General features: G+C 39.5%; 1 protein-coding gene across 8 annotated transcripts in view; it reads left to right on the forward strand.

The window, feature by feature from the left end:
- NUBPL (nucleotide binding protein like) overlaps positions 1 to 23,350 on the forward strand; it is a 124,017-nt gene that overhangs the window by 35,484 nt on the left and 65,183 nt on the right. For 6 of the 8 annotated variants that reach the window (XM_042441109.1, XM_042441092.1, XM_042441101.1 and 3 more), the window contains 3 exons: positions 4,885 to 4,924; positions 5,022 to 5,112; positions 23,074 to 23,167. In XM_042441109.1, coding sequence (XP_042297043.1) covers positions 4,885 to 4,924; positions 5,022 to 5,112; positions 23,074 to 23,167 — 225 coding nt within the window. The remainder of the gene's footprint in view (positions 1 to 4,884; positions 4,925 to 5,021; positions 5,113 to 23,073; positions 23,168 to 23,350) is intronic. The other 2 variants (XM_042441140.1, XM_042441149.1) reach the window with 2 other exon arrangements.

Raw genomic sequence — 23,350 nt, forward strand, 5'->3', positions numbered from 1 at the left:
ACTCTGTGCTATCCCTGGTTGTAGTGGTGGTAGAGAAGAAATGATTTTGCACACCTCTGCATAATGCTTCAGTTACAGATAATTGGCCAGAATCACTCACCACTTAATTACATTGCACCTTGTCTACATGGGACTACCCTTGAGGAGTGCCCTGGAGCTTCATCTGGTGCAATATGCAGCAACTAAGTTGCTGCCTGGTGCACAATTTCAGTTATGTCACCCAGATGCTAAAAGACATAACATTCTCAATTGCTACCTGCTTTCTGGCTTCAATTCAAGATACTGACTTTGACCTTTAAAGTCCTAGATATCTTGGGGGCCATTGTTTCATTTTGAACCAGTCTGGATCTTAATATCTTCAAGAGAGGTCATCTTCAAAGGAATGTTGACTCTAGAAGTCAGTACTGGATGGCACACATTAGACGGCTTCTGTGTGGCTGAAACTGTGAAATACATTCCCTGCAGAGTTGCTGTGTGTTCTTGCTCTCACTGCTTTTAGGAAGGGAATGAAGTCACAATGCTTTAAATTGATCTTTTCAAGTACTTTGATTATTGTGATTGTTATGAGTTTATTGTCTAATCTGTTTTTAGCTTTTAAACTTGTTTTCAGTCTATTCTAATGATATATTTTGGTCATCTTGACCACTACTTTAGGGGAAGACTAAGTACAAATCTAATCATACAAGTCAGATAATGCTGGAGCATACTTCCTATCTCCAAGGTCTTAGGTCACTAATTCCCAGTTTAGTTTTCCAATCAGGATTGTTATTCTGCAGCATTGGGAGAGAGAATAAGGAAACCCACCCATAATCTCTATTTACTGGCTGGAGATGAGAGCTGGGATTCACAGGTCAGCTGTTGCAAAAAGCCCTTGCTGTTGCCCAGAGAGGGCATTGGATGGTTCACATGGGGAATTCAGTATATGGGCTGCAAGTTCATCATTCCTGCCTGGGTGACTAGTTTTTGTGTATTTGAGTCCTGCTGATATATGAAGTCCATAAAATCTTTTTTTTAAAATTATTTTTAAGATGTCACAAGATGCATTTTCCAGAAGATGTTACTTTCAATTTGCAATCCTTATTTCTTTTGTCACTGAGACTTCCATCTTTTTGACACAGAAAATCTATTTAAGGAGGGAAGGATGGGATAATAGATGCATGGTGTCTTGACTGGTAGCACCAGGAGTTGTTGGTCTGCAGGCATTTTTGATGTCTGTCTCAGCACACAGACGGTAGTAATTTTTCACAACTTAAGGACTCAGCAAACAGTCTGAATCTCACAGGGGCGTTCTTCTGTATTTGCAAGGTCAACCTTGTTCTGTTTTAATATTGTGGAAGGTGTTTCTCCACCTACTGTCTATTAACTAACAATGATGGTTTAACTCGGAAAAAATTCTAAGGCTGGTTTTGTATTGGTCTTTTTGTATTTGAGTTGAAGTTGTTCTATCATAACATATTTAACTGGCTTGACTATAAATAGAAGCACATTAACTCCAGTGGAAAGGAAACAGTGGCTGATATTTTATGTCTTTGTGTATGTTGATGAATGCCCCGACGGCTAACATTTTACTTAAAGTCAGGTGCTAGGAAAAAGGGATACTTAAGCTTATATAGAACCATCTATTTGCTGTGATTAAAACAAATACAGTGGTATATAAATGGAAATCCTAATTGTTTCCAGGAGGTGGGGTTGCCGAAAGGGTATTCAGTTTTTCTGTAAAACAACAAAAAACAAGTTTGATTATTCCATTGTCCACAATTGTCTTTAAGAAATAATAATGTTTGGGTTTCAGTTCTCCTTTTAATCTTCGGCCGTCTACTGTATACAACCTAAATTTATATCCCATATAGTTTGTGCAGTTGTTACTTAGTGACAATACAGAATGTATACCACAGAACTTGAATAATACTGTTTGTGGCAGTCTTTTGTATTCTTCCCGATGAGACATCATGAGGAGGTGAGGGGGTGGATAATAATGATTTCAGAGTTGAAAAACCTTAACTAACATTGCTACTGTACAAAAAGCTGATGTTCATGAGTAGATGGATTCATAAGTGTTTATGAAAGCTTGTCTGCTGCAGCCTTATTGTTAAGTGCATGTGGTGAAGTAACTGCTCCCAGAGTATGCACCGAAATATAATTTTATAGTAGAGGAATTAATAGTTGTAATCATGCACTATAAAGGACCGCACCAGCCACTTAAAGTGCATGTGTTAAACCTGCAATTGTCATACAAGTTTATGCCTGGTTGGTTTTAAATACCAAGGATTCTGTCCAGGATTGGCCTGCATTTGCCAGAAGAACAGGCTATGCAATCAAAGCTCTTTTTGTTGTATGTCATTCCAGTTATGTTGTGTGGCAAACCAATTTTAAAGCTGAACAGTGGCTTGTCTCTTCAGCAGGGTAAATAACTCCAACAGAGATTAGCTTCCTTTTTACTTGATCTGGAAAAGTATGGATTTAAAAAATATAAAAATAAAATAATAAAATAAAAATATATCAAGTAAATGTTTGTTTTAGCAATTTCCACAGCATCATTTTTGGAGTTAATTATGCTTTATGGCCCAGTCACTAACTCTTCTACTGAAAGCATCCAGCAGCATGAACCCCCCCAAAAATGTAATGTCTAATACACAAATTACATTATCTGTTCTAGCTGTGCTGTTGCCTCCATCCTCACAGTACATAGGTGGGAACATTCAAAGGCTTAGTAATAGCTAAAGTTGGCAGCAGTTTGAAGGGGCTCACAAACCTTGAAATATGTTGTTGAAAAGAAGATAATATCAAAACTATATAAATTATGTTTCAAATTACAATTGGAAGCAACAGAAACTATTAAAAATAATATAGAATGGGCAAAAAATCTAAAACACATCTCTATAAATTGGGAAAGGGCATGGGGTAAAGATTTGAAATTTACATTATGTACAGATATTAAGGAAAAATTTATTAAAATGTTATATAGATGATATTATTATTATTATTGTTACTCAAATATTACGACTGTAAGGAAATAAGGACCATTACTAGTTGTTAAGATAATAGATGGCTTAAACACAAAGAAAAAGAAAAGAAAAGAAAGTAAAGATATGTGATATATATCATTGGAATGTGGTTTAATAGAAGGAGAGATAGGTATAGAAAATATTTAAGATTATTACACAATCTTTGAAAGAATAAAATAGCATAAAGGATAGTGAGATAAGAGAAAGGAAAAAAAGTAGAAAGAGAGGAAGAAACAAGAAGAGCTGGTTTAATGACTAGGTATTAGAAAATATGATAATGGATAAATGGAATAGGAAGGGGGGATGGGGGAAAGAAATTGTTGAACGTACATTTTATATATTATACAATCTACAGTGGTACCCCGGGTTACGAAATTAATTCGTTCCGCCGCCGCTTTCGTAACCCGAAATACTTCGCAAGCCGAAAAACCCATAGGCGCTAATGGGGAAAAGCCGCGATTTCGTGTGAAATAGCGCCGAAAAGCACCAAAAAATTTTTCGTAACCCAAAAAAACCTTCGTAACCCGGAACAGTTTTTTTAAATGGATTTTTTTCGTAACCCGGAAATTTCGTAAGGCGGCGCATTCGTATCCCGGGGTACCACTGTATTGTACAATTTTATCTTTTTTTTTTCATTAAAAAAAGAAATATGTTGTTGTTAACTGCCTTCAAGCCAGCCTCGACTTATGGCAGCCCTATGAACGAGACATCTCCAAGACACCTTATCACCTGTTACCCTGTTCAATTCTTGTAAACTCAGGGCCATGGCTTCCTTGATTGAGTCTATCCATTTATAATGTGGCCTTCCTCTTTTCCTGATGCCCTCTACCTTATTTAGCATTAATGTATTTTCGAGTGAGTCAAGTCTTCTCATGATATGATCAAAGTACAACAGTCCCAGTGTAGTCGTTTTGGCTTCTAGGGAGGGAGGGTTCAGGTTTGATTTGCTCTTGGACCCATTAACTTGTCTTTTTAGCTGTCCATGGTATCTATAGAGCTCTCCCCCAGCACCACATTGCAAATTAGTTGATTTTTTTTCCCCTACCAGCTTTCCTAGCCATCAGGCTCTTGCCTCCATATGTAGTGATGGGAACTATAATGGCATGGACAATTCTAACTTTAGTATTTAATTAATACTAAAGATGAAATATGCACATTATTATTCTAAATAGCCATACAAATGTCCCTAAATGTCTTGTCTGTGTTTGTGCTGATTACAAAGAACACTACAAGCAACTGGAGGCAGTACTGCGCTGTTAAAATCAGTGGACTTAAGCATATGCTTGAGGTTCACAGAGAAAACATTAGACTACACAGAGAAGATTGTTGTGACAAATTGCAGCCTGTTTCCTGTCTGCCCTTTTACTTAGAAAAGCTAAAGGGAAGGTGGTACATGTGGTTTTTATTCCAGTTGCTTATAATAAACTTGGTGTAAAATCTTGTTATACTAGCATAGATTGCTAAATATGAAGGAATAGAGATTTCTTAAGGAAAAATATAATGCCTTATAAAATACAAGGCATTTTAAATATCAGCGACTTGCCACATTCTGTTTTTTATTACATGCATTATTATAAGAATTCTAAAATGGTATCAAAGAGTGTAAATAAAATAAAATAAAGCCCTGTGTGGCAGGGTGGCTTATAAATATAAATATAAAATATGTATAGGCTTGATAAAATATTTGCAATTCTCCTTAAGAAAGCATTTTTTTAAAAAAATTTATTGTGTCTTGTGTTCCTCTAAATACAAAGCGTGGAATCCTTTGCACTCTCCTCATTAAATGTTTTGGCAGAGTCCTTAATACAAGTGTGGTAAAAATTCATATTCTGTGTGACATTGTTCCTTAATATATGTATTTAAATATTTTGTGTTCTAGAAAACTTAATGCGGCCTCTTGTAAACTATGGAATTGCATGGTAAGCAATATGTAGATTAAAATCTATTTTATGTACTTACTTTATACATGTTTCTCTTTATCATGTTTGAAAATTGGAAATTCTTTTTCTTTTCTAGTATGTCTATGGGTTTCTTGATAGAAGAGACTGCACCCATTGTGTGGAGAGGACTCATGGTTATGTCAGCCATAGAAAAATTGTTGAGACAGGTAAAGAGTTGTTAAAAAGGACCTCTTTTACAGAAACTGAAATTTTAGTTTCATTTATATACAACAGGAAAGTAAGCTGTTTATTTTTGCCATACTTATTTTATATGCACATGAAAATGTGAAAAAAGTGAAAAATATGCTTTTAAATTGTTGAGAGAGAAGATATAATCTCAGTTTTATTTTGTATATTTTACTACCAATTTAATTGTCCTATTTTAGCTTTAACATGGTATTGGATTGTTTTATGGTTGTATGGTTGTATGCAAAAGCTTGGCTGGCTAATGTAAATAAATAAACTGAAACTGAACTGAAATATATTAGTCAAATCAGTGAATAATCAAATCTGCAAAAGTCAAAGCTGCAAATGTGGAAGGCCAACTGTACATCCCAAGGCAAAAGTGTTGTAGTAATGGGCTACTTCGCTTAACCTTATATAGAAGAATGCATGTTTCTATTATTACAAGAAATATTTTTAAATTTTAAATAGCTGTGTCTTTGGAACTGTCAAGCAAATTTAAAACAGACAGATTCTACTTCAAAAGACAACATTTCTAAAAAATTTAGGTTTAGTCAAAGGGGAAAATCAAGAGGGTCAAATCACTCCAGAATCTTCCAGGTAATTGAAAATTACATAATAGAAGCTCAGTTGGAGTACATTATGCGGACTAGGAGAGTTAGGACAAGAGCCAAAATATCATCTGCATGGTTAATGTTCAATCAGGTCAAAGCTATGAGACAAAGAAGGCTTCCTTTTTAAATAGATTCTTTCACAAAAAGAGAGCAAAAATAAATGCAAGCAGATGATGAAGGATTTTGAGAAGCTAAAACATTAAGAGTAGAATCATGAGACTGGCTACAGAGGCAGGTGGACTGCAGGAGGAAGTTAAATGAGTATTACAGAAGAAACAGAATATTGTTGATTTTTCCCATGGTAAGGTTACTGTGTTTGCTCATTATTTCTTAGAAAAAAGGCAAGCAAAGAGATTATGAGAAAGAGGCTCAAAATTATGCCTGATATGGACAAATTGGATAACAATCTGGGCAAATCACACTCTCTCAGACTCAGAGGATGTCAATGGCAAACTCCCTCTGAAAAAACTTGCCAAGAAACTCCCATGATAAGTTGGTTTTAGGGTCACCATAAATCAGGAATGACTTGAAAGCACACGACAACAATAGTTTATTTATAATGCCCTTTCCATCAAAGGACAGTACATCAGATGTATACAATTAAGAACAAAACAATAAAATACAGATCTATAATATACTAAAATAATACACCTATGCACTAAAAACAAAATCATTATCAGTCACTCACTAGGATGGTGGAACAGGTCTTCTGCAGGAGTCTTGGTAGTGCTTTTCTCTGCAGCCAGACAGTTGTCCAAAACACACTGCAAAAATAATCCAGTTTGAGATCACTTTTAACTGCCCTGGCACAGTGCTAGAAAATCCTGGGAATTATAATATAATATAGATATGCGTCATATCTATCTCTCCTTCCTGTCCCTCCCCTAACCGAAAGGACCTGAGGGTCACTCCAACCATGCCACAAACCCTGTCTCTGCTCCTGTGCAACACCAGGTCAATTAACAAGGCCCACATTATTTACAATCTGCTGGAGGAGAGTAAGTGTGACCTGGCTTGCATTACCGAAAACTAGCTTGGGCCTGAGGGGGATGCTGTGTGGGCGCAGGCCCTCCCTGCCGGGTTTTCGGTGACGGACCAGTCCAGGGTTGGTGGGCGGGGGGGGGGGAGGTGTTGCCTTGGTACATAGAAACACCTTGTCTCTCACCAGGAACCATATCCGTCAAACTTCTCTCATCGAGTGTATTTACCTGATCCTAAAAGCTAGGGACAGTCTAGGGATTTTGTTGGTGTATCGGCCACCCCGTGCGCTAACAGACTCCCTTAACGAGCTGACACAGTTGGTCTCGGAGCTGTTGTTGGAAACACCCAGGCTACTTGTCCTGGGTGACTTCAACATCCCCTCCTCGGCCAACTATGTTCCATCCGGTGCGGCTCGGGAATTCATGGATACCATGTCGGCCATGGGCCTGTCCCAGCTGATCTCGGGTCCAACACATTTTGCGGGTAATACACTTGATTTGGTCTTTTGTACGGAAGCGGAAAATCCGTGGGCGGAAATAACCAATATTTCCCCCCTGTCATGGACGGATCATTTCCTCGTGGAGGCAAAAATCAAGGCTCCTACCCAGATCCCCCCTGGGGGTGGTGGACCTATTAGGATGGTCCACCCTCGAAGGCTGATGGAACCCAACAGGTTCCAAGAAGCCTTAGAGGGGCACATGGTTGGAGGTGATGGCGACTCTGTTGATTCCCTGACTGGTATCTGGGATACCGGTCTCTCTAGGGCTATACACAAGATCGCTCCCAAGCGCCCTCTCAGGCCTGCTTCCAAACGTAAGCCCTGGTATACGGAAGACCTCCGGGCAAGGAAGCGGGTTCTGCGACGACTAGAGCATCATTGGCGGAAACACCTACGCTTAGCCGACAAGGCTCTCCTAGACCGCCTTTTGGAGGACTATGGAGAGGCGATACGAGCAGCTAAGAACTCGTTCTATGGTGCTCGTGTCGCGTCCGATGAGTCGCGTCCAGCAGAGTTGTTCAGGGTAGTCAGGGAGTTAACTCAACTCCCTCCTGCCCCGAACCAGATCCTTGAACCTTCTAAGGCCTGCTGTAATCAGTTTAACAACTTCTTCGCGGATAAAATCTCTCAGATAAGCGAAGGTCTTAACGCCGGCATTAGGGCAGAACCTAGGGTAGAGGCATCCAGAGCCTCCGTGGACTCCATTAAACTGGATCAGTTTGAGTTGGTTAGTACCGATGATGTGGACAAGATCCTTGGAAGCGTACGGAAGACAACCTGCTCCCTCGATCCCTGTCCCTCATGGCTAGCGGCTCAGGGGGGACCGGTGGTAACCTCGTTGTTACACCGGATTATAAATACATCTTTGAGGGATGGGCAATTTCCATCCAGCTTAAAATTGACCATTGTAAAACTGCTGCTAAAAAAGCCCTCCCTCCACCCCCTGATGCATAATAGTTATCGGCCTGTATCGCTATTGCCATTTTTAGGGAAGGTGATCGAGAGGGCGGTTGCTATCCAGCTTCAATCGATCTTGGATGAAACGGATTATCTGGACCCATTTCAAACTGGCTTTCGGGCGGGCTATGGGGTTGAGATGGCAATGGTCACCTTGGTCGATGATCTCCGTCTGGGCATTGACAGGGGTAGCGTGTCCCTGTTGGTGCTCTTGGACATCTCAGCGGTTTTCGATACCATAGACCATGGTATCCTTCTGGAGCGCCTGGCAGAGGTGGGAATCGGGGGCACTGCGCTCCAGTGGTTCCGGTCCTACCTCTCTGGGAGGTTCCAGATGGTGCAGCTGGGAGACGTGTGCTCCGATAAGAGGGCCCTTATATCTGGGGTCCCTCAAGGAGCCATTCTGTCTCCCATGCTTTTCAACATTTACATGAAACCCCTGGGAGAGATCATCCGGAGACATGGGGCGCGGGGTTATCAGTACGCTGATGACACCCAAATAGTCTTCTTTATGTCTCCGACTGATGCAGTGACTGTGGATGGCGTCTCTCCTCTCGTGGCCTGTCTGGAGTCAGTAATGGGCTGGATGAGGGAAAACCGACTCAGTCTGAATCCAGAGAAAACGGAGGTACTCGTGATAGGTTCTCCTGGTCCAGGGATGGCGGTGGTTCCACCAGTCCTGAACGGGGTCACGCTTCCCGTGAAGGACTCTGTACGCAGCCTGGGGGTGCTCCTTGACTCGTCGCTTCACCTTACATCTCAGGTGGATGCGACGGTCAGGAGCACCTGTTACCAGCTTCGGCTGATACGCCAGCTGCGTCTCTACCTGGGCCAGAGGGACCTTGAAACGGTAGTACATGCTCTGGTAACCTCTCGATTGGATTTCTGCAATGCGCTCTACATGGGGCAACCCTTGTACCAAACCCGGAAGCTACAATTGGTACAAAACATGGCAGCCAGACTGGTCACTGGCATACCCAGGACCAGCCATATAACACCAGTGCTTAAAGATCTGCACTGGCTGCCTGTTCACTTCCGGGTGCAATACAAGGTGTTGGTTATAACCTATAAAGCCCTAAATGACTTGGATACCTAGAGGACCGCCTCTCCCCATACAATCCGCCCCGCACACTCAGAACTTCTGGGCAGCAACTACTGAGGGTCCCTGGAGCTAGATTGGCCTCCACAGCCAGGAGGACCTTTACCATCTCGGCCCTGACCCTCTGGAACTCGCTGCCCGGAGAGCTCCGCTCGGCCACCTCCCTAACCCATTTCAAGAAGGAATTAAAAACCTTCTTGTTTAAGCGTGCATTCCCAGTTGCAGGCTCCAGCTAGTCTCCCCCCTCCGACAGCAGTAGTTATGCTGGCCAGAATTGGTTTTAACTGTGATTTTAATTGTAATCTATTGTGTTGAATATTTGCACTGTATTGTATTGTCTTTGATAGATGCTAGAGAGGCTAGACTGTTGCCTTCCTTATCCTTCCACTGAAAGGTGAAGGACTTTGTTTGTTTGTCTGTTTGTTTGTTTGTTTTAACAGGCTTTTGTGAATTGATTGCTCATGGGAAAGGGCATGTGCTCTATGATCTCTCTCTCTCTCTATATATATATATATTAATGGGCATGCTTTTAATTCTACTGATAGTTTAACTACATTTTAACCTCAGCACTTTTCTCCAGCACCAGATATCAAATGAGGTGAATTTCTTCTTATCCACACTCTTTACTTTCCAACTCTCACATCCATACATGGTAATGGGGAATACAATGGCTTGGACAATTCTGACTTTAGTATTCAGTTGTATATCTTTACACTTTAGGATCTTGTCTAGTTCTATCACAGCACCCTTCCCATTCCTAATCATTTTCTGATTTCTTAATTGCAGTCTCTGCTCTGATTATTGTTTGATCCAAGGTATGGGAAGTCCTTAAGCATTTTGATTTCCTTGTTATCAAGGATTAATTTATGTAAATCCACTGTGTTTTGTTTTTGTTTTCTTTCACATTGTTGTTATTGATAGAGGTAGTAGTTGTGGAATCATAAGTGGGTCAGTGCTCATGAGCTCCCCATAACTATCTAGTTGTTCACTGTGGAAGTGAAATGCTGGACCCAGCAGGACTACCATGATTCTATCCTGTGCAAGTATGGAACTTACAGTTTCGGGAGGAGCATTTAGAATTCCTAACCGGAGTGCTCCAGTGCCCCAGCAAACTACAGACCCCAAGACTCCACAAGATGGAACCATGGTTGTTAAAGTAGAATATTAATACTGTATTCCTGTAGTATAAATGTGCTCCATGTCATGGTGATGATGTCACAACTTATGCTACAAAAAACAAAACAAAAAAGTGGCCAAGATGATTTATGTGGTGGGTAAACTGATATGCAATAACTGCAGTATTGATTTAGTCAGTAGAATTCCCCTATGGGAAGCAGATGGCAGCTTCTCTCTTGTGCATGTTGATAATGTTATATACTGACTCAGTTGTTACCTAGCAACTAAAGACGCAGTTGTACTCTAGCAGATCCAAAAAAGGGGGGGGGGAATGTGATCCTGTCACACAGGAACCATTAATGATTTTCCTTAACAATGAAATTTCACCCATGACAGCAGAATGCATTAATAGGGACTTCCCTCTTCCCACTTTCCTTTGGTATATGAACAATGCGCTCCCTAATCCCTCACCATGGCAAATTAAAAGGAAAGCAAAAAGGCTTGTCTCTGCAAAGACAAGTAGAACTTGTTGCAGGGATAGCTTTTATAACTCTAGAACTTTATTTGTTTAATTGTATAGAAAAAGTTATAAAAGTTCTTATTGCTTCTAGCAATGGTTTGTTGCCTGTTTCTGACATGCAATAGAATTAATTCCTTGAGGGGACAACTGTATTATTGTAGACATTCAGGAATCCTATGTACTAATTAAATAAGGGTATGTATTTTTGCTTTCTTGGCTTTCATTGTAAAATCCCTGAACCTATCTGTTCATTTTGCTTCTGGTCAGAATAGGCCAAACTACTCTTCCATAGCTGTTTTTCAGATCTTAAAAAGTATTTTTCATGTATTTGTTCTTTAATATCCTAGTTCTAAACTTTGATTTATAAGGGAACTGGAAGAAATAGTTCATTCTGCCCCTCCTCCTTTTTTCTGGCTACATATAAGCCACTCAAATTGCTTGCTTAAACTTGGTTTATGATATAATAATATATTGAGTTTAAAGGGCTCCCAGACATCAAGGCAAGGATATAAAATATTAAATAAAGATCTCAAGAAAATTAAGTCAGCCAGATCTAATATTCGTAATGCATTATATTGCAGCCAGTGGAAGAAGCTCATAGTCTTTCACATAAAAATCAGACAATATTGCAAAATGGTCTTTATCATCAGTTTTAAAATATCAGGTCTCCTTTACTCTATACAGTGAACATACAAAACCATGGAGTAGATGGAGTAGCTTTTTTCCTTATACAAGTTTAACAAAATGCAGTGCTGCAGGGCATAGAGGATAATAAAAATGCAAATGCTAAATAAAAATCCTAAATTCAAGGTAACAGTAGGCAGTGTTGGTGCTATGAGGCTTTCTTTCCCTTTTCACTGCAATCCTTTGGAGCATATTTTGAGGTCATATGGAGAGGGCTGGAGGGAAATTGTTCCTTTCTAGCTTGACTAATTGAAGTAGTTCTGACTGCAGAATAACTTCATTGGATCCAGCCCACAAGCCATGTATATTCATTCTAGATTCTTAAGGGAACATAGATAATAGTTCCACTTGGGAAATGAGGGTTTGAAATCGAGGTTCCACTAGGGAAAAGATAGTTTCTCCTTATTTTACTCCCTAAAAGTATAAGGATCCCCATAATATCTTATTATATAGTTGGCTGAAATCAGTATCTTTTCTTTTAAGAAGCAGACATCATAGTGCTTTGGATCACCTAATAACAAATAATATGGAGTAGATATTTGATTGGTTCTTCTTTCTGGTTAAAATGCCACTCTCCCTGCTGTAAGCATAGTTGTCACCATGTTCATTGTTTTCATCAGATTTTATTCAAACCAGTCATCAGCCAGTGTCAAAGCCATTTATTTTCATAGTTAGCATCTTTTAACTATGCATGGTTTTCATACAAAAACTAAGCACCATCCATCTTATGTGTGCTTAACAAGTGAAAAATATTGTGATAAGTAAGAAAGTTACGGACATAAATGTGTCATGAAATGGATTTATCTTGTCATTACTTTTGAGAATATGATGTATAATCTCCTATATAAGATGTAACTTTGCAGAGGCGGGATAGAAGAGTTGCTTTTGCCTATAAATTTTCATATCAACAATTAATTTGAATGAGGCTGTTTGTCAAAGGATAAATTTATGGCGAAGACAGGACTGATTTGGAGTTTAGATGAAATAGTTAATCCATGGTTTGGCCATCTCAGCTAGGCCTTGATTGACATTCTCTCCACTCCTCTCTTGTATTATGATTACTTTGCTGAACTTTCTTTGCTGTGCTACCCAAACTGATGAACTCCATATTAGAATTAGAAACCATACAAAGAGCATGCTCATTCTTCAGTAGAAATGGCTGTGCACATAGGCAGTTCTTCTGTGAGCTGGCCCATGTTCCAAAGTCAGGGCCAGCTAGCTTTTGGAAGTCTAATATACTCTTCCTCTGCCAGAGAAGAGGGAATGAAACTGCCTTCCCACCAAAGTGCTAGCCGGGCAGACTTCACCCAGTGCCTCCATTTGGTGAGGAAGAGCAGGTTGGGTAGAATTTGCCACTCCATCCCCAAAACGCTTCTGTATCTCTGCCATAGTCCATCCAGATACCTCCCTCCATTTCTCCAGTTTACCCATAGTGATAAATTTGTTGAGTCTGAAAGAGGAAGGAAGTGGCTATGGCTGCATCTGCACTGCAGAACTAATCTGGTTTGACGCCACTTTAACTGCCATGGCTGAATACTATGGAATTTTGAGAATGATAGTTTGTTGTGGCACCAGAGCTCTTCTCAGGAGTGGAGAGAATGTCAACCAACTGCCATTCCCAGAATTCCATAGCATTGAGCCATGGCAGTTAAAGTGGTGTCAAACCAGATTATTTCTTCAGTTTGGATGCAGCCCATGTCAAAGAAGACAAAGAAGAGGTAAGTGTACAATCCCCGCACTGTGCTTTTTTCTGTCTCCTTCCCTAATGCTATAGTTTAGCCTTCCATTCAAAAAGGGCCTTTGTGGTCCCACTTGACTAGAATTCTTCAAATACGTTTCAATTAAATCAATACAGAGTACTTTCTGTTCCTGAAACACAGACATAATTAAGAGTTTCTCCTTATTACTTTTCAAAAGAGATATATTTTTATGCAGAGTTTCTGTACAGCAGTGCCATCAAAATATGCTTACATTGCCTCATGGGATATATGTCACTTGGAATGCATATTATGTGAACACCTAGAATTTTTTCCTATTAATTTGTCACATATACATAGTGATTGATTAGACTAACTTGCACAGAAGCTTTAGTGATCTTCTTGAGTGGGAGAAAATACAGAGAACCACATGGCAGTTAATTACATCACTATAACAATAAATGTCAAGGAAACACACTCTTTTTTAAAAAAATGAATGCTGTGTTTAAGCAAAGTGAAATTACCTTTCCAACATCTGAAATGTTTCATAACACTATGTATTGAAGCAGTGAACATTTTAGCATTTTCCACACATACAGAACAGCTGACAGATGGTGGGTGTTACAGGTATAATTTTGTAACCAGAGATCACTTGTTTGTTTGCAAAAGGGAATTCCTGATGCTTTGTTAATCTTGAGCTAATTTATTCTGCCACAAAAAATATTTGCATATAGGCACAGCACTTTATAATGATTAGGAGAATCTAGATCAAAGTGTGGAAGGTTACTCTTTAAAGAATAAGAAGATCTAGAGCAGAGCTTGGAAAGTTACTTTTTAAAGAAATAATTATTACCATTACCATTATTAAAAGTAACATTGCTATTCTTCTTTCTTACATTCATTATTATTATTATTATTATTATTATTATGTTGTTGTTGTTGTTGTTGTTGTTGTTGTTGTTGTTGTTCCCCTGTAATTTTTTCAGTCATTTGCTTGTGGGCTGGGGGAATCTAAGGAAAAAGGCCTAAAATTTGGTGCAAATAAACCTCAAAATAACATCCATAAACAACCCCCCAATTATTTGACAATTAATTAATTGATTGCTTTATTTATTTATTTGGCTGGTTGTTTTATACTGTTCCTTTATAAGAGTTTAGGATAGCTAATAATTTTACACAAAAATGTTGGACTGTAACACCCACAATCCCTTTCCACCATCTAAAATGTCTAGGGCTGGTGGAAGTTGCAATCCAAGATTATATGGAGTGCCAAGCATTCCTGACCCATAGATTAAAGTTAGATTTGCATTTTTAAGACTGATGACTCTAGAAGGTGGTTTTACAGGGGTTTTTTTATATTGTGTAAGATTATTAGCTATCCTAAACTGAGAACATTAAGGCTATGTTTCTCCCACCTAATGTCACTGCCATATGCCAACCGATGGATCAGGGCGTTTTGGAAATGCTAAAAAGGAACTATCGCAGGAAGCTATTACTGACACTGATAGAAGAAATTGAAGAAGGGCAAGACATGATTGAAAGTTTGAAACACATCAATGTAAAGGATGTTGCTTTATTGGGTTGCATGGGCTTGGAGTGACGTTAAAGCTTGAACAATTGTCAGATCATGGAATAAGTTGCTATGCAAAAATGAAGAAGAAGAAGAAATTATGGAAAGCAGAGATGAAGAAGAAAGCATTCTACCCTTAGTACACCGTATCCCTGGGTATGAGGATGTGTATTCGCAAGAGGTTGACAGCTGGATGAATGAAGACGATCAGTATGAAATTACAGTGGTACCTCGGGATACGAATTACCCAGCTTACGAATTTTTCGGGATACGAATAAATCCCATAGGGATTTATTGTTTCGGGTTACGAACGTTTTTTCGGGTTACGAAAAAACGCCGGCGCTGTTTTAAATGGAGCCGCGGCAGAGCCGCGGCTTTTTTTCCCATTAGCGCCTATGGCAATTCGGGTTACGAAGGTTTTTCGGGTTACGAAATTAGCCGCGGAACGAATTAATTTCGTAACCCGAGGGAGCACTGTACTGATGATGAAATTGTTGCTCTTGTCAATAGCGATGTCAATGAAATAAAAATTGATGAGCAAGCATCATCTGTTGAACCTCTTGCCATTTTGCATGGCGATGGGTTTAAGGCTCTAGAAATCACAATGAAGTACATCAAGGAACAAGAAGAAGCTATGAGGGTCGACATTATGATGCATCAAAGATGGCGAGACTTGGCTGCAAAGAAACGGCAATCGTCAGGAAAGCAGAAAAGGATCACTGATTTCATTCAGTTTTCAGAGGACTGAACTGTTGTTCCTGAAAAGTTTCTGCAATGTTACTTTTGCTGTTACTGCAGTAAAAATTCAATACGTTTGCAATTCATTTGGAGGTTTTTCTTAGACCCGCTGGATTATCCGACATTTTTGGCTATCCGACTATCAGCCCACCCGTTTATGTCGGATAATCAAGACTCTACTGTATATGAAATTTTGGAATACTTTGTAAAGTTTCCAAACTTATGTCTCTATTCTCTTGAAAGAGATTCAGTATTTATCTCTTGAGAGTTAATAGAAGAAATTTTCTGTTTTATCTCCTGCAATAATTGCAGGCAATCTTAATCTGTTGGAATTGCAAGCTTTTGTTATTTACTTCTGGATCAATGATCTATAGCACTTTCCTTATTCAGATAAATCTCCTTAACTCCATTTATCAAATGGGAAGAAATGTGGCACACTGTTCTTGGTGACTGCCACTGACATTAATAAATTATTACAAGAAAAAGAAATATGGATATAAGCAGAAGATTAATGGCAATATCAATCTGTTTTTACTTCTTCAAGGCCTAGATGATACTGTAGTCACTGCAGAGGCCAATGTCCCCAGCCATAAAGACATGCTTGCTTTCATATGACATGAGTAGAAGCTATGCAGACAGACTAGAGGATTTATGTAGATTAGAGGGCGTGTTAAAACTATATTCTTCCCTTTGCACATTCACAGAATATATACACACATAGTAATAATTTATTTTTTACACCAACCAAAGGAGATACTTATTGAGAAACCTAAAACTATAATATCACATACAAGAGTAGTGATGGGCAGTGTGCAAACTTGTGACTGCATGGAGCTCCACGTCTGTTCTTTTATTTTTTTTCTTCTTTCCTTTTTTGCAACTTTCTCTACCCCTGCAGACTCTCCCTGCCCATTTTTTTCTGGCAAAATAAACACAAAAAATGAACTGCATTGCTTGGAAGCTTACAGGAGGAGCAAATCACCTTTCAAGTAGGTTCCAATCTAACATAATACCCCCTTCCCTGAAACAAACAGTTTTTCAAAACTGGAAGTGGGTTGTGGGGAATGTCAAAGTCCCCCCGTCCACTTTGTGGTGTTTTTGTGCAGACACCCCAGATGTGTTGGGGCAAAATAAAATAAAAAAAAAAAAAAATCCCCTCTCCCTGGTGTTATTGCCCACTTCTGTACTAGATCTTCATTTGAGTGTCTGTAGACCTTTTATTCCTCATTACATAGAATCATAGAGTTGGAAGAGACCACAAGGGCCATCCAGTCCAACCCCCTGCCATGCAGGAAATCCAAATCAAAGCATCCCCGACAGATGGCCATCCAGCCTCCGTTTGAAGACCTCCAAGGAGGGAGACTCCACTACACTCCGAGGAAGTGTGTTCCACTCTTGAACAGCCCTTACTGTCAGGAAATTCCTCCTAATGTTGAGGTGGAATCTCTTTTCCTGCAGCTTGCATCCATTGCTCCAGATCCTAATCTCTGGAGCAGCAGAAAACAAGCTTGCTCCCTCCTCAATATGACATCCCTTCAAATATTTAAACAGGGCTATCATATCACCTCTTAACCTTCTTTTCTCCAGGCTAAACATCCCCAGCTCCCTAAGGCGTTCCTCATAGGGCTTGGTTTCCAGAACCTTCACCATTTTAGTTGCCCTCCTTTGGACACGCTCCAGTTTCTCAATGTCCTTTTTGAATTGTGGCGCCCAGAAATGAACAAAATATTCCAGGTGGGGCCTGACCAGAGCAGAATACAGTGGCACTATTACTTCCCTTGATCTAGACACTATACTTCTATTGATGCAGCCTAAAATCGCATTGGCCTTGTTAGCTGCTGCATCGCACTGTTGACTCATGTTCAACTTGTGGTCTACTTGGACTCCTAGATCCCTTTCACATGTTGTCTCCTTAAGCCAGGTGTCCCCCATCCTATATCTGTGCATTTCATTTTTTCGCCCTAAGTGCAGTACCTTACATTTCTCCCTGTTGAAGTTCATTTTGTTAGCTGTGGCCCAGCTTTCTAGTCTATTCAGGTCATTTTGAATTTTGATCCTGTCCTCTGGAGTATTAGCTATTCCTCCTAATTTGGTGTCATCTGCAAATTTGATAAGTATTCCCCCAATTTTTTCCTCCAAGTCATTGATAAAGATGTTGAACAGTACTGGGCTGAGGACAGAGCCCTGTGGGACCCCACTGGTCACTTCTCTCCAGGATGAAAAGGTGCCATTGTTGAGCACCCTTTGGGTTCGGCCGGTCAACCAATTACTAATCCACGTAACAGTTGCCTTGTCTAGCCCACATTTTACAAGCTTGTTTGCAAGAATGTCATGGGGAACCCTGTCGATCATTAAACAGGCCAGATGACTTCTACAACAGGTCAAGTTTTTTGCTCTCTCTACTTTACTTGCTTTTTATAACAGTTCTCCTGAGAAAGAACTTCAAAAATCAGTACCCACACATCTATCTATGTCATTTTGTTTGTCCTAATAAAATTATTGCTCTGTTGGACATTTTTGAATTTTTCTTCTTGTTAGCATAACAGTTGCTTTTTGTTTTTTAATGCATGATGATCACTTGATGCATGATGATAATTTGATTTTAAATGACTGTAATAGTGATGTATCTTTGTCTTGATACTGGCTGTAATCCCGCCATGATCCATAGGGAGAGGCGGGAAAATATAAATAAAATTTTTATTATTTATTATTACTTGCATAGGACTAATGCATTTAGAAGGTAGTGAGTTCCAGCAAGTATTGAGACAGAAGCATAATTAAGGAATGGGATATTTTAGAAAAGAAAACACATGGACAAATCAAGAGCGGCTCACTGTTCCAGACCAGCACCGTTATTACCAGATTTGCTCTGTTTAAAGCAAATGATGCTCCCTGGGTAATCTTGTATTAGATAACTTCTGTGGAGTTAAAAGTAATCCATAGAAAGTGTCAAAAAGATGGAAGAACTGTGCACTATGTGGCGTACTTTGCTCCAAGAAAGCATAGGATAAAAATATAATACAGTGTGCGCCCCATACACGGCTTCCTGCTTACATGGAAGCTGCACAATAGAAAAATGAATGGTGTGTGCGCCTGTGGCGCGCACACTCTCCCGCACTGTGAGCATGAGCCCCATTCAATCGAATGGGACTTGAGCTTATGCGTTATTTGGCTTACGTGGGGGTGGGGTGGGTCCAGAACGGATCACCCGCTTAAGCCAAGGGACCACTATACAGCGAAGAAGAAGCCTGATAGTTCTGTGAACCGCTTGGCTACTGGAAAGCATTCTTGTACTTGGCTGCCTATATTTTTTAATTCGTTGTTTATATGCACTCTTTTTTTAAAAAAATCTTATAGCCGATCCAATGCTGCTGTGCTGCCAAGAAAGACTGACTTTTAGGTAGTTTTTTAAAAAATAAACTAGCTTTCTTTAGCTTTATTTTTAAAAAATAATTTCATTCCTGCTTTTAAAATACCATACATTGATATCAGTGACTTTTCATGCTAAAGTATCATTGTAATAACAACTCAAAAGAGTTAGTGACAGATTTTTATAAGTAAGGGCGATCAGTATAGCTTCCAAAGATTTATAAATGTCAGTCATTTTTGAAAGCCATCCAAAGCAATGAATAATATTGCATTTGATTATAAAATGTGAGCAGTCCTTTTCATGCTCTCTCCTGTTATTGCCAGTTTCATTAACATTCACGTAATAAAAGGCTTCAACAGGGATATTTTTGTGTATATTCATCCAGATGAAGTCTACCATCACAATATCAATTTTATGCACAATTTGTTGCCTCAGTTTTGCCCCCTGTAAAACCACCTTTTAGAGTCATCAGTCTTAAAAATGCAAATCTAACTTTAATCTATGGGTCAGGAATACTTGGCACTCCATATAATCTTGGATTGCAACTTCCACCAGCCCTAGCCATTTTAGATGGTGGAAAGGGATTGTGGGTGTTACAGTCCAACATCTGAATGGATACATGATCCATTCCCCTGGTTTAATGGCCCTCATCATACCTCACCATTTGCAAACCTGACAGAATTGATAGAACTGTAGTTCACTATTTGGAGTGCCAGAGTTTCTCCATCCTTACTTTAATATGAAGTTGTGTTATTGACAGTCCCAAAGTCTTGGAAGGAAGCTACTAGGACAAAAATTTGGGAGGCCACAAAACTGAGTAGTTTGTAAATAATAAGCAATCAGTCACCTACATTTATGCCTTCAGCTACAAATGGCATATTGGCAGAGTTTAGATGTGAACAGTGCATTCAAATGCAATGCTAATCCATAATTTAATACAGTACTCTTAGGGTGAGTACAGGTCTTCCTCTGGTTTTCCTAAACTTTAGTTGAAGTTGGCTTTATTTGAAGCATATCTTTTTCTTAAAGCCTTTATTTTTTTCTGAATGTAAATTGTCTACCAGTTCTGCATCTACTATTTTGAAATAAATGGATAGTTGATTGCAGGTTTTGATGAACTAGTAGAAGAGGTTATTTCTGTCAAAGTTAGGCTTCTTAAAGATGATGCATTCCATTTTCACATCTGAGTAGTTAATAGAATTTTCACATCTGATAGTTAAGAGTATTATTCACTCTTGACAGCAGCAGATATATATTAAATCATATCGAAGAGAGACATTGTAGCACCTTTGAGATTAACTGAAATAAAGAAATTGGCAGCATGAGCTTTTGTAGACGTCAGCCTACTTCCTCAGATGCATATAGTGTATGCCAGTATCTTCATGGCCGACCTAGAACAACATTTTCTTAACTCCTACGCTCAGAGACCGCTCCTGTATCTGAGGTACATTGGTGGTATTTTCATAATTTGGACTCATAGAGAAGACTCACCAGAGTTTCAACAACTTCCACCCCACCATCAACTTTAGCCTCAAACTCTCTTCAGAACAAGTTCACTTTCTGGATACCACAGTACAGTTACAAAATGGACATCTAAACACCACATAATACTGAGACTCATGGACTGCTACATGTACTTCAATGCCTCCAGTTTCCATCCTGAACACACCACCAGATCCATAGTCTACAGCCAAGCCCTCGGATACAGTCACATCTGTTCAGACTCACAAGACAGGGATGCCAAACTCAAGGAATTACAACAAGAATTCCTCAAACTACAGTACCCACCATATGAAGCAAAACAACAAAAAACAAGGCAAGACTTGTACCCACGACTGATTTATTACTGAACAGTTTGACTAGAGAAAATGACAGAACCCCACTAGTGGTCACATACAGTTCCTAACTGGGACCATTCAGGTGCATCATCAGTGAACTGCAACCCATTCTGGACAATAATGCCACTCTTTCAAGGGCTCTTGGTAGCAGACCTTTACTCACCTGCAGACAGCCTCCAAACGTCAAACAGGTACTCACCAACAGGAAGACACATGACACAGATGGGAACACACATACTAAGCCTTGCCACAAACCAAGATGCCAACTCTGCCAGCACATTTATCCAGAAAACATCACCACAAGACCTAATGGTATCACCCACAATATTAGGGGGGCCTTCATATGCTCATGCTCCAGTGTGATATATGCCATACTATGTCATCCATGCCTGTTGGCACTCTACAAAGGGGAAACAGGCCAGTCCCTGCGCCAGAGGAGAAATGGACATAAATCAGACATTCAGAATGGGAATACACAAAAACCAGTAGCAGAATATTTCAATCACCCTGGGCATTCCATGTCAGACTTCAGAACAGCAACCCTTGAACAAAATAACTACAAAGGTAGATTGGAAAGAGAAACAGCAGAATTGGAATTCATCCATAATCTACAGTCCCTCAGCAATGGATTGAACATGGACAATGGCATCCTGTCTCACTAGAAACATTTCAACACTGACCCCATTGTCATTCTCCCCACCTGCAGGCTAGTTTCCAAGGCCAAACTGGTATTGGCATCTTATTTTCATATCTAATGACTATGCCTTTCTCTACAAATGTCTGTTGTTAAAACTGGAGTTGCTACTTCATTTCCATACCCAAAGGATTTTTAATTTGAATTGACATTTTCATACACCTATAGTATACATTTGTCTGTCCTTGGCTTCCACTCCACCAAAAGCATCTGAGGAAGTAGATGAAATCTACGAATGTTCATGCTGCCAACTTCTTTCTTTTAGTTAGTCTCAAAGGTGCTACAAGATCTCTCTACATACTTTGTACTGGAAGGTAGTATGAGTAATATCAGCAATTTTCTTCCCTCTGTGAGAAATCTTTTGAAAACCATGCAGTTTTCAAAGGCTATTCACAATTTGGGGCTTGTTCTGTATAAAATTCACACATGGTTGTTGTGCACAGAAAACAGCATTTTCTGCATAGAAAACAGCATTTTCTCTGTATAAAATATTTTTATGCAGAACAGGGGTAATGGCTTCCTGACTCACTACACACATTTCAACACTATCTGACCCCATCCTCAGGGGGCGTCCTACACTCATTTATTATCTTCACCTATAGGCTAGTTTCCAGTGCCAAACTGCTCTTGCCTCTTTATTTCTATACACGTTGGCCAGTTCACAATGTCTTTGTTCACTAACGACCATAATTAAAACTGGACTTACTACTTCATTTGCATACACAAAGGATTTTGAATTTGAATTCACATTCTCACATGCCAATGGCATATATATGTCTCTCTCTGGTGAAGTAGACTGAACTCTATGAAAGCTCATACTGTCAGCGTCTTTATTTCCGTCTCAAAGGTGCTATAAGATCTCTCTATATACTGATGCTGACTAACACGGCTATATCTTTGAATATTAAATCTTACTGAATCTGTTCATCAATATTATATTTCCTAAAGACACATGAGGCTTGGTGTTAATCTGTTCTTACTAGTTCTGTTTGTTTCTCAGTGCACAGTCAGGGAACAGGCAGGGAATTGGATGGCTTTGCTCTTGTAATCTCTTCCAGCTCTAAGATTCTAGGGCTTATGCTGGCACAGCAACTGCTGATTTGAAGGCAGCAGAGGCTAATAGCAGACAGTGAATCTGCTTCAGACTTTAGCCCATGTTGTTGAATCCTATCTCTAAAATAAACAAGCATCTTGGATAGCTCCTCTATAGTTCAGATTAAGCCCAGAACATATTCTCACTCATACTCACATGGAAGTAACTAACTGCCATTGCTTGAAAGACATGGTCTGCCTGTACCATCTGCTGGGTTTTTATGCCAGCGGTAACATCTGTTGGCACTTCAGTACCAGTAGACACAAACACAATGCTCTTATTCTTTCCCAGTGATTCTCCACCTTGCCCATATGATTTGTACAAAGTGTTTTACTGTAACTGTTTTTGTTGTGTGATGTTTGTGCCAAGGATGCTTCCATCAGTAAAACTTGTTGAATGGAAAATTACAGTAGGTTTGACTCATATTTTTAAAATTCATCTTTTACTAACCATGGATCTTTGACCTTTTTTTTAGGTTGACTGGAATCACCTGGATTATCTGGTAATTGATATGCCTCCTGGGACAGGAGATGTGCAGTTGTCAGTTTCACAGAATATCCCAGTTGCAGGTATCATTTATAAATATATAGTCCAATTTTTTGCTTATCTATTCAGAAATAACTTTAAAAATACTTCTATCTTTGTTTTTAAAATAGATTTTTTTGCTAGAAATTGGCTGCCAGTTTGTTTCCAGACAAAATTCAAAGTGCTGGTTATGACCTATAGAACTCTGTATGGCTTAGGTCCAGCCT

Source organism: Sceloporus undulatus, chromosome 1, assembly GCF_019175285.1.
Source record: "Sceloporus undulatus isolate JIND9_A2432 ecotype Alabama chromosome 1, SceUnd_v1.1, whole genome shotgun sequence".
NCBI lineage: Eukaryota > Metazoa > Chordata > Lepidosauria > Squamata > Phrynosomatidae > Sceloporus > Sceloporus undulatus.